Here is a 12,198-nt window from a genome sequence, read left to right on the forward strand (position 1 = left end):
TAGGTGTACGTTACGTAACTACTATATAGATATATACATGATGACCAAAATAAACTGCCTTCTTCCATTGAGATAATGTTTTGTACTAGAATTGGTGCCTGACAGTCTGCCTATATTCCTGCCACTGGTCCTGTTTGATGTGACACTACTACTTTGAATTATTGAATGAAACCCACAGCACAGTGAAGTAAATAGAAAACAGTAACAAGAGTTAGCAAGTAGCTTACCCATTTGGAAAAATGTGAATGTGTAATAAAAGAGTGTTTTAATAAGACATCATGCATAAAAACCCAATATGAATCTGAGCACAAGTGAATTGAAGTGCAGCAGAATATGAAGTGCCCCACCTTCCCAGATGCAGCGGTAGACTTCGGATTCCCTCCAGCTGCAGCTGCCTTATCATTCAGGGCCAAAAGATAATATCACATTGAAAAGAAGCCAAAGCAAAAAACAGCAGAGAAGTAACATCCAACTGAAGGGAGAAAGAGTCCTTCCATCTAGGCTATGGCTTTCTTCTTACCACCCCTCCAATGTTCAAACAGCATGTAAGTTTCAGGTTTCCCTCCAAAGCCTTCAGAAGAGAGGCAAATGATTAGCAAAACACAGCAGGAAAAAGATGTAAGTAGAACAACATATGCATATTGTTAGAAATGGGGTTTTTGGTTGGCAGTCAGGTTGCCCTCTGTCCAAGCAAGAACCCTCACTCTAGTCAGGGTAAGTCACACACAATCCAAAATCAGCCTGTGCTCACCCTCCGGTAGCTTGGCACGAGCAGTCAGGCTTAACTTAGAAGGCAATGTGTAAAGCATTTGTGCAATAAATCATACAACACCATAGCATAACACCACAAAAATACACCACACAGTGTTTAGAAAAATATATAATATTTATCTGGGTATCTTCAGGTCAAAACGATCAAAGTTGCAATATGAATTTGTAAAGATATCACTGAAAAGTGATATAAAGTGTCTTAAGTCTTTAGAAAGTAAACAAAGTCTCCAAACACAAAGTACCTGGTTTCTGGTGGAAAATCTCCTCAGAGGGCCACAGGAGAGGAGGTACGTGGAAAACTGGTGTGTGCGTCGATTTCTCCTCAGCACACACAACGACTTGCGTCGTTATTTTCCACGCGGGGAGTCGTGTGTCGTTTTCCGGCGCGCGGACAGTCTCTTTCTGTGGTTCGCGGGGAGTACCAGATGTCCCGGGTCTGTGCGTGGATTTTCCTGCTTGTTTTCCGGCTGCGCGCCGTTCTGCGGGGCTGCGCGTCGAAGTTTCGATCTCACGGCAGGCGTCGCGTCGATTTCTCCTGGGGAGTCGGGCGGCGTTGTCCTTGCGAGGCCGTGCGTCAAAGTTTTGATCTTACGGCAGGCGTTGCGTCAATTTCTCCTGGGAAGTCGGGTGGCGTTGTCCTTGCGAGGCCGTGCGTCAAAGTTTTGGTCGTCCCGAAGGCGTCGCGTCGATCAGCGTCGGTGTGCGGCGTTTTTCTTGCCGCGGAACAAGCTGTGCGTCGAAAATTTCGGCGCACGGAGCGTCCAAGAGGAAGAGAGAAGTCTTTTTGGTCCTGAGACTTCAGGGAACAGGAGGCACGCTCTATCCAAGCTCTTGGAGAGCACTTTTACAGCCAGACAAGAGTTCAGCAAGGCAGCAGGCCAACAGCAAGGCAGCAGTCCTTTGTAGAAAAGCAGACAGGTGAGTCCTTTGAGCAGCCAGGCAGTTCAGCAAGGCAGCAGGCCAACAGCAAGGCAGCAGTCCTTTGTAGAAAAGCAGACAGGCGAGTCCTTTGAGCAGCCAGGCAGTTCTTCTTGGCAGGATGTAGTTTCTGGTTCAGGTTTCTTCTCCAGCAAGTGTCTGATGAGGTAGGGCAGAGGCCCTGTTTTATACTAAGTTGTGCCTTTGAAGTGGGGGTGACTTCAAAGAGTGTCTAAGAAATGCACCAAGCCCCCTTTCAGTTCAATTCTGTCTGCCAGAGTCCCAGTAGGGGGTGTGGCAGTCCTTTGTGTGAGGGCAGGCCCTCCACCCTCCCAGCCCAGGAAGACCCATTCAAAATGCAGATGTATGCAAGTGAGGCTGAGTACCCTGTGTTTGGGGTGTGTCTGAGTGAATGCACAAGGAGCTGTCAACTAAACCTAGCCAGACGTGGATTGAAGGGCACAACAAGATTTTAGTGCAAAGAAATGCTCACTTTCTAAAAGTGGCATTTCTAGAATAGTAATATTAAATCCGACTTCACCAGTCAGCAGGACTTTATATTACCATTCTGGCCATACTAAATATGACCTTCCTGCTCCTTTCAGATCAGCAGCTGCCACTTCAACAGTGTATGAGGGCAGCCCCAATGTTAGCCTATGAAGGGAGCAGGCCTCACAGTAGTGTAAAAACGAATTTAGGAGTTTTACACTACCAGGACATATAACTACACAGGTACATGTCCTGCCTTTTACCTACACAGCACCCTGCTCTAGGGGTTACCTAGGGCACACATTAGGGATGACTTATATGTAGAAAAAGGGGAGTTCTAGGCTTGGCAAGTACTTTTAAATGCCAAGTCGAAGTGGCAGTGAATCTGCACACACAGGCTTTGCAATGGCAGGCCTGAGACAGGGTTAAGGGGCTACTGACGTGGGTGGCACAACCAGTGCTGCAGGCCCACTAGCAGCATTTAATCTACAGGCCCTAGGCACATATAGTGCACTCTACTAGGGACTTATAAGTAAATTAAATAGCCAATCATGGATAAACCAATCAATAGTACCATTTACACAGAGAGCATATGCACTTTAGCACTGGTTAGCAGTGGTAAAGTGCCCAGAGGTCAAAAGCCAACAACAACAGGTCAGAAAAAATAGGAGGAAGGAGGCAAAAAGTTTGGGGATGACCCTGTCAAAAAGCCAGGTCCAACATGACCCCCTACCAGCCTAAAGCCAGGGGAGAACAATCACTATCCTGATGTACTTCCCTGTTTGAGGCGACAGAACAAGGACCCAGGCCCACAACAGCAGGGGCATGCTCCAGTTCTTCGCCTTCCTGACTCCAATTGGATCCCTCTGTCCATACTCTCAGGGCCCATTAAGCCAACCCATGGGGAACCTTTCTCCTTACCTGCGGATCCCATCTGTGCAGCACCTAACCTTACTTTGCTCACAGATGTATCCCAGGAGCAGGATAGTACCACCATGACCAACACAGTGGTGTTGCCCACTCTACCCCCGGGGTGTGACACTTGTCCCCTCCCCAGGGATAACTCTGTCCACCCGGACAGCAAGCCACAGTGGTTACTGACAGCTGCCAGGGATGAGAGCCAGGCCCCAGGCCTCTCAAAGCTCTCCCACCACTGTGGCTGTGGAGAGTGGGGGGCGGTAGCCCCAGGTGCTGGGCACCCTTTAACCACTCTCCCTTCCACCAGTTCAGGGATGACAGCCTGAACCTGGTCCTCCCCTCTGGGGCTCTGTACCCTCCCTCCTGGAGCGGTACCCCCAGAGTCCAACATGGTCAGGGTGCTTATAGAAGTCGCCCTGTACCATTCCTCCACCAGTGCAGGGCTGTTAACCTGCAACTGGCCCTCCAACCTGGGGTCTGTACCTTCAGGTTGGACTAGGGCCCGGGGTGAGGCTTCCCTCCCCCTGCCCTCCCTTCTGGGGTCCAGCACCCTCCAACTAGGAGTGGCCTCCTCAGAAGACAACTTGGTAGGGGCACTGTTATCAGTAGGCCCTCCCTCCAGGTCCGGGGGGACACCCTGAACCTGGTCTTCCAGCCCAGGGTCTGTACCCTCAGACTGGATCACTGCCTGGCAAACCAGGACTTTCTGGGAGGCACACCTACCCCCCACCAGGTCAGAGTTTAACCTCTGCACCTGACCATTCAACTCAGAGTCACCACCCTGAAGTTGAACAATTGCCTGGCACGCCAGGACTTCCTGGAGGGCACACTGACCCTCCACCAGGTCAGAGTTTAACCTCTGAACTTGGCCATCCAATTCAGAGTCACCACCCTGAAGTTGAACAATTGCCTGGCACGCCAGGACTTCCTGGAGGGCACACTGACCCTCCACTAGGTCAGAGTTTAACCTCTGAACCTGGTTCTCCAACCTAGGGTCACCACCCTGAGGTTGGGCAACTGCCTGGCACACCAGGGCTTTCTGGGAGGCACAACTACCTCCCACCAGGTCAGTGGTTAACCTCTGAACCTGGTTCTCCAACCTAGGGTCACCACCCTGAGGTTGAACAATTGCCTGGCACGCCAGGACTTTCTGGGGGGCACACCTACCCCCCACCAGGTCAGAGTTTAACCTCTGAACCCGGTTATCCAACCCAGAGTCAGCACCCTGAGGTTGGACAACAGCCTGGTACACCAGGACTTCCTGGGGGGCACTAGTACCCCCCACCAGGTCAGAGTTTAACCTCTGAACCCGGTTATCCAACCCATAGTCAACACCCTGAGGTTGGACAACTGCCTGGCATAGCAGGACTTCCTGGGAGGCACACCTACCTCCCACCAGGTCAGAGGTTAACCTCTGAACCTGGGTATCCAACCCAGAGTCACCACCCTGAGGTTGAACCATTGCCTGGCATACCAGGACTTTCTGGGGGGCACACCTACCCCCCAACAGGTCAGAGTTTATCCTCTGACCCTGGTTAGCCAACCCAGAGTCACCACTCTGAGGTTGAACCATTGCCTGGCAGGCCAGGACTTCCAGGGAGGCACACCTACCTCCCACCAGGTCAGAGTTTAACCTCTGAGCCTGGTTCCCCAACCCAGGGTCACCACCCTGAGGTTGGGCAATTGCTTGGCACACCAGGACTTTCTGGGGGGCACACCTACCCCCCACCAGATCAGAGTTTAACCTCTGAACCTGGTCATCCAACTCAGTCAACACCCTGAGGTTGGACAATTGCCTGGCACAGCAGGACTTCTTGGGAGGCACACCTACCTCCCACCAGGTCAGAGTTTAACCTCTGAACCTGGGTATCCAACCCAGAGTCACCACCCTGAGGTTGAATCTTTGCCTGGCATGCCAGGACTTCCTGGGGGGCACTCTCACCCCCCACAAGGGACACACCGTCCCCAAGGGCCACACAAGAGTCTGGTTGGCGCAGGTCTCCCGACCTCTGCCCATCCGGCAGAGTCTGGGTTTCCCCCAAACCAGAAACGGTTTCACCTGGGTCATTCCTGGGGGGCTCTGCTCTCAGAGCTGACCCCTGACTCTCAAGGTCCTCCACTGGGGTCTGCAACCCCCTCTCAACCCTATGTCTGGACTTCTGCACCCCCTCACTAGGAGGGGTACTGCCAGACACCAGAACTGTTGGGATGCTGGCTACAGTCACCCCCCCAAGTTCTTCTGACACTGCGGGGCTTCCCTCAAAAGGTGGCCCTACGGTACAGGCTAGGCTTCCCTCCTGGTATTCCCTCATGGAACCCTCTAGGACCTGGGACCTACCTGGGACACTACAATCCTTTCCCACCTCACTCGGTTGGGAACCACCTAGACTACTCCCTTCAGGAGCACCCCCAAATGCCTCTTCAGACTCTCTGGTACTCACCCAGAAGTCTGCCTCCGTTGTAAGTTCCCTGGGGTCAGAGAACTCACACTCCACCTGGTGTTGGCGTAGCTCTGGAAAATAAGGACCAGACATATGCTCTCCAGCAATTACATCACTCTGCCCTTCACATGTATTAACCACAGTACCCTTCACCCAACCACCCAGTAACTCAACCTTGGAAAAGCACTCTACCTCACCCTCCTGAGACTGGTGAGACAGTATCTGTCTGTCCCTGACACTCAACCCATACTCTTCTGGGATGTCTCTACACTCTATATCCAGGACGTCCACCAGGGGGGAACCCTTTTCTCTGTCACTCTCTGCTAGAGTCAGTAAAGTGTCCCTCCCCCCAGTAGGAATATGACTCCCTGTGCCAGTTCCCCAATCCTTCTCAGGGACCCTGTGCATAACGGGAACTACCTCATACCCTTGAACCGCCTGGGGTGTGTCAACTCCCTTCTTCAAGTTGGGCACCACATCTCTGGGCTTGTGCCCTTCTTCAGCAGTACTAGATGCAAGATTTTTGCTGCCACCATCTGAACTGGACTCAGCCCTTCCGGCCTCCAGTTTCAGCTCTTTACAGCTCAGCTCTTGAGCTGCAATCTTTTCTTCTTCCAGGGCTAAGAGTCTTTTTGCCTCAACCCTTGCAAGATACTCCTCTAATTGTTGCTCCTGTCGCCTTTGACCTCAGAGCCATTCATCTATCTCTGGGTCTCTTTCCTCATCTGAGTAGTCGTCCTCCTCATGTGAGCAGTCTTCCTCCTCATGTGTGTAGTCCTCCTCCTCATCTGAGGGGTACTTAGTCATTTGGTTTCTTGCTGCCTCTCTCTCTGCCCATCTTTCCTCCCCCCAGACTATGTAGTTATGTAGCATCTCCGCTTTAGTAGATCTCCTTGCTACAGGAAGGCCCCATTTTCTGCAAAGCTTCCTTAGGTCAGCCTTAGTGAGGTGGTCAGTACGAACAAAGAATGAGTAGGTAAGCAATCCCATTTTGATAAGATCTTACCAGCAAAAACCAAAATCCAAAGTCCAAAATATCAATAGTATATCCAGGAGGACATCAGAGAATCAAAAGCCAAAAAAGATGAAAAATCAAGTTGACCTTCAACTGTGGGTAGGTAGTGAAATACTTAGCTACTGTATGTCACTGCACAAACACAAGTCCTATCCCACCGCTGCCACCAATGTTAGAAATGGGGTTTTTGGTTGGCAGTCAGGTTGCCCTCTGTCCAAGCAAGAACCCTCACTCTAGTCAGGGTAAGTCACACACAATCCAAAATCAGCCTGTGCTCACCCTCCGGTAGCTTGGCACGAGCAGTCAGGCTTAACTTAGAAGGCAATGTGTAAAGCATTTGTGCAATAAATCATACAACACCATAGCATAACACCACAAAAATACACCACACAGTGTTTAGAAAAATATATAATATTTATCTGGGTATCTTCAGGTCAAAACGATCAAAGTTGCAATATGAATTTGTAAAGATATCACTGAAAAGTGATATAAAGTGTCTTAAGTCTTTAGAAAGTAAACAAAGTCTCTTTCAAACACAAAGTACCTGGTGGAAAATCTCCTCAGAGGGCCACAGGAGAAGAGGTACGTGGAAAACTGGTGTGTGCGTCGATTTCTCCTCAGCACACACGGACTTGCATCGTTATTTTCCACGCGGGGAGTCGTGCGTCGTTTTCCGGCACGCGGACAGTCTCTTTCTGTGGTTCGCGGGGAGTACCAGATGTCCCGGGTCTGTGCGTGGATTTTCCTGCTTGTTTTCCGGCTGCGCGTCGTTCTGCGGGGCTGTGCGTCGAAGTTTCGATCTCACGGCAGGCGTCGCGTCGATTTCTCCTGGGGAGTCGGGCGGCGTTGTCCTTGCGAGGCCGTGCGTCAAAGTTTTGATCTCACGGCAGGCGTCGCGTCGATTTCTCCTGGGAAGTCGGGCGGCGTTGTCCTTGCGCGGCCGTGCGTCAAAGTTTCGGTCGTCCCGAAGGCGTCGCGTCGATCAGCGTCGGTGTGCGGCGTTTTTCTTGCCGCGGAACAAGCTGTGCGGCGAAAATTTCGGCGCACGGAGCGTCCAAGAGGAAGAGAGAAGTCTTTTTGGTCCTGAGACTTCAGGGAACAGGAGGCAAGCTCTATCCAAGCCCTTGGAGAGCACTTTTACAGCCAGACAAGAGTTCAGCAAGGCAGCAGGCCAACAGCAAGGCAGCAGTCCTTTGTAGAAAAGCAGACAGGTGAGTCCTTTGAGCAGCCAGGCAGTTCAGCAAGGCAGCAGGCCAACAGCAAGGCAGCAGTCCTTTGTAGAAAAGCAGACAGGTGAGTCCTTTGAGCAGCCAGGCAGTTCTTCTTGGCAGGATGTAGTTTCTGGTTCAGGTTTCTTCTCCAGCAAGTGTCTGATGAGGTAGGGCAGAGGCCCTGTTTTATACTAAGTTGTGCCTTTGAAGTGGGGGTGACTTCAAAGAGTGTCTAAGAAATGCACCAAGCCCCCTTTCAGTTCAATCCTGTCTGCCAGAGTCCCAGTAGGGGGTGTGGCAGTCCTTTGTGTGAGGGCAGGCCCTCCACCCTCCCAGCCCAGGAAGACCCATTCAAAATGCAGATGTATGCAAGTGAGGCTGAGTACCCTGTGTTTGGGGTGTGTCTGAGTGAATGCACAAGGAGCTGTCAACTAAACCTAGCCAGACGTGGATTGAAGGGCATAACAAGATTTTAGTGCAAAGAAATGCTCACTTTCTAAAAGTGGCATTTCTAGAATAGTAATATTAAATCCGACTTCACCAGTCAGCAGGACTTTATATTACCATTCTGGCCATACTAAATATGACCTTCCTGCTCCTTTCAGATCAGCAGCTGCCACTTCAACAGTGTATGAGGGCAGCCCCAATATTAGCCTATGAAGGGAGCAGGCCTCACAGTAGTGTAAAAAATGAATTTAGGAGTTTTACACTACCAGGACATATAACTACACAGGTACATGTCCTGCCTTTTACCTGCACAGCACCCTGCTCTAGGGGTTACCTAGGGCACACATTAGGGATGACTTATATGTAGAAAAAGGGGAGTTCTAGGCTTGGCAAGTACTTTTACATGCCAAGTCGAAGTGGCAGTGAAACTGCACACACAGGCCTTGCAATGGCAGGCCTGAGACAAGGTTAAGGGGCTACTGAAGTGGGTGGCACAACCAGTGCTGCAGGCCCACTAGCAGCATTTAATCTACAGGCCCTAGGCACATCTAGTGCACTCTACTAGGGACTTATAAGTAAATTAAATAGCCAATCATGGATAAACCAATCAATAGTACCATTTACACAGAGAGCATATGCACTTTAGCACTGGTTAGCAGTGGTAAAGTGCCCAGAGGTCAAAAGCCAACAACAACAGGTCAGAAAAAATAGGAGGAAGGAGGCAAAAAGTTTGGGGATGACCCTGTCAAAAAGCCAGGTCCAACACATATGGTCTTATGTCCCTGAAGGGCCTTGGAAATATAAGTCTTATAATCCTGGTCATTCCTTTCAAAGCCTCAACGTGGACGGTTTTCATATGTATCCACTACACTTTAACTAGACCAGTAGATAAGAGGTTGCACTGTCAGCATGTTCAAGACTGTGAAAAATAAACCACACTAGTAACTTGTGTAGAGCACCGTATTCTTATAAGGTGAGGTTGAAATGCTTACATTATATCTACTTATGGATAATTATGAATAAGTGTGAGATGTATAGGAAATTTTCGTCCTTCAGCAAAGACCTTTTAAAGGTTTTATGTGGCTAGCAGACCCACGGTACCCTCAGAATGTATTATTTTCCTTGTGTTGTCTATTTCTGAAGCTCACAATTCAAATCTTTCACAAGCACTGGCCTTGAGAAAAATTCTGCCTTGTTGAAATTCGCTAGCCTGCATTTCTTTTTGGTTTGCAAGTACATCAAACATTTTGAAAGGACATAGTCATCCTCTTTTCTTGTTGTGAAGGTTAATATTGCGGTGTGTGTAACGGATTATTACTTGTTGTAAAGACAAACAAGTAGCTTGCTTGTACTAGAAAGACTTAAACTAAAGGGGTTCTATGGTTATGATTTCAATCTGAAATATAGTGAAATTCACTAGTTGTGTGTCTGTGCCCGCAATACTCTCCCCATCTTCTGACCCCTACAGCAATGCATTGCTGACCTCAGTGGCAAATTAATCCGAATGTTTGTGTTTTTTCAGTTTCAGATCATACCCACAACCATTGCGTTCAGACGCTGCCCGGGGACCAGGACCATCTTGGCCCAAACAGTCTCTGTCTGCCAAATACAGATACATACTTGCCCTTAGGGATCTTTGGGCGTTTTTGTTTTTGGATCATAGTACAAGAATTTGTATCCTCTGGCCTCCCAGTCTCACATAGTGGGGTCTTGTTTGGATTGTAGCACCTTCAAGAAACTTTAAAAAAACAAATGGAAGGGGTTCTGCCTCTGACTGCATGGGGCAGCGTGCGCGTGGAGCAATGTCCTTTCCGCAGAAAACCTATTCAATGCAGTGCTGCACCATAGCGCTAAAGCGCCTGGAGCTGCGCCCCTTCTATGGTCTGAACAGAGCAACCAACATTTGCGTCCCCTCGATGCAATTCATTTCATCTGCTGTGCTCCCCTAAGTTAGGGAGGGCTTGGACATATATGGACAGTGTGCCTGACATTCCCGTTCTTGTTAAACTCTGCTGCTCCCATCCATATAATTGTGTAGTCCCTGGGTGCCACCTTTTGTAGGATATTTGCTGTGTGTTTTCATGCACTGCTGGGAAGTGTATGTGATGTTTTAATCATATGAATAGCGAGACCTTCCGGAATAATTATGCCACTTTCTGCAAAATCTGTTTTACCTGCAAATAATCATCACTTACTTCTCTGTGAAGGACATATGATATAAAAAAAAAAGCCCCGTTTTGTTTGCCTCAATCAGATTCTGTGCGCAGAGGAACCTGTCTTTGTGGTTGGCTGAGGGCTTTGCCTGCTGCATGTTTTATGTGATTGCATTCCAGTTAATAAATAGTAAATGTGTGCCTTCACCTTGTACTGTTCCAGGGAAAAGCGATGGTATTTGCTCCGCTTCGAGGGAATACATTAGACCAGTTTTGCTGCCTCGCTGAAAAGGCTGGCTTCTCCATCCAAAGACATGAATATTATGATGAAACCATTTCAAACTTCCACTTGAAGGTTAGTTTCCTGCTTGTGTTAGATAACACTTTAATCCGCATTGCATTTTGAAGAGATCATGGTCCTTTTGGCAGGTAAAGCAAATGCTTGATTAAAGTGCACTGTAGGTGTTCTGCTGCTAAACAGATGTTTTTATATCTGATTATTGTTCCAGGCAGAGCCATCCTTTAACTTTGCATCTCCACGGGTGTTAACCAGAAAGAACAACCTCCTGCTTATATTTCCGCAGAGAAACTAATCTCTCCATTCATGACAGGACAATTTAAGAGGTTGTTTTTCCCCTATTAATCACATTCAAACATACACTAAACAAGTATGTTAATTTGAAGCGTTTAAAACAATGGGCTGCATCTCATTAAGGGAAAATGGGCTTGCATTGAAAATAGCAGAAGGTAAATGTCTAATTGTATCATATCATGCTGCAAATCCTTATCTCCCTTTGCTTTATGGCTGGGTCAGCCGGCGGCATCAGGCTGCTAAATCTCGTACAGAATTTCACAGCTGCGGGGTTATATGTCAGACCGAGGCGCTACAAGATTTAGGTCAAAAGCACTTATCTGAGAATGATTTCTAAGCTTGCTTATATAAAGCTGCTGCTATCTGTCTACTTGTCGTTATTAATAGGCGTAAAGTACTCGGCAACACAGGGAGGAAGAGGTTCCACCTGAATGTCTAGAGGGATTTCTTTTTTCGGCGAGCAACATCCAGTCTTCTCCAACATCTGGTTAATTGTGTGCACATCTTTTAACATACCCTACGAATAAAGTTTAAACAGATATATATATATATATATATATATATATATACACTTAAAAAACACCAAAGGTTACAGGAACATTATAGTTAGGTTCTGAATTTACTTGCACAAAACTATAGAAATTCAGCAGCTATAGTTAGTTATTTCAAGTAACTATAATCCACGGCCTAAGATAAGCAATAACTCATGCCCCTCCAAGCAGTTTTTTCTTCAATAATTTAACTTCTAATGTTTCATTAATATTTTTATGGAAAAAGTTGTCAAGAGTGTTGTAATATTTGAGGTAATTAGCAGTGCATGGTGAGGGTGTTTTTTTTCAATTATATTTCCTAACTATTATGTCCCTGTAACCTTTGTTTTTTCTTCAGTGAATTTCTATGTTTTTTTCACGTAAAGTAATTTTCATTACTATATGTTATTCCAACCACCACCGCACACAGCCTTCAGCGGCCAGGCCGTGCGAAGCGGGAGTTGGCTGCAGGGCCTGTCTCTCTGGGTGTGAGAATAGGTGTGAGAGGGTGTCTCTGGCTGTGAGAGTGGCTGTGAGAGTGGATGATTGCACTGCAATAGATGTAAGATGCATTTACCTCCACAAAGGATTTCAGATCATTTTTCAAAACCGAATGTGCGCTTGCCAAGCTCAGGAGTTAGCATCATTTGTCCTTTCTAGTAGTGGAGCTTCAACTAGGGTACCTGCTACATTTATATTTGTAAGTGCTTCCA

The 12,198-nt window shown here is 48.1% G+C and overlaps 1 protein-coding gene across 2 annotated transcripts in view; it reads left to right on the forward strand.

Annotated features, from left to right (window-relative positions):
- Nucleotides 1-12,198, forward strand: part of CAMKMT (calmodulin-lysine N-methyltransferase) — a 1,452,342-nt gene that overhangs the window by 1,399,292 nt on the left and 40,852 nt on the right. Inside the window, exons 10-11 of one of the 2 annotated variants that reach the window (XM_069234006.1) lie at nucleotides 10,587-10,718; nucleotides 10,873-10,987. In XM_069234006.1, the coding sequence (XP_069090107.1) occupies nucleotides 10,587-10,718; nucleotides 10,873-10,956 (216 nt within the window). In that variant the 3' untranslated portion in view covers nucleotides 10,957-10,987. The remainder of the gene's footprint in view (nucleotides 1-10,586; nucleotides 10,719-10,872; nucleotides 10,988-12,198) is intronic. The other variant, XM_069234007.1, reaches the window with a different exon arrangement.

The sequence above is a fragment of the Pleurodeles waltl genome, chromosome 5 (genome assembly GCF_031143425.1).
Source record: "Pleurodeles waltl isolate 20211129_DDA chromosome 5, aPleWal1.hap1.20221129, whole genome shotgun sequence".
Taxonomy (NCBI): Eukaryota; Metazoa; Chordata; class Amphibia; order Caudata; family Salamandridae; genus Pleurodeles; species Pleurodeles waltl.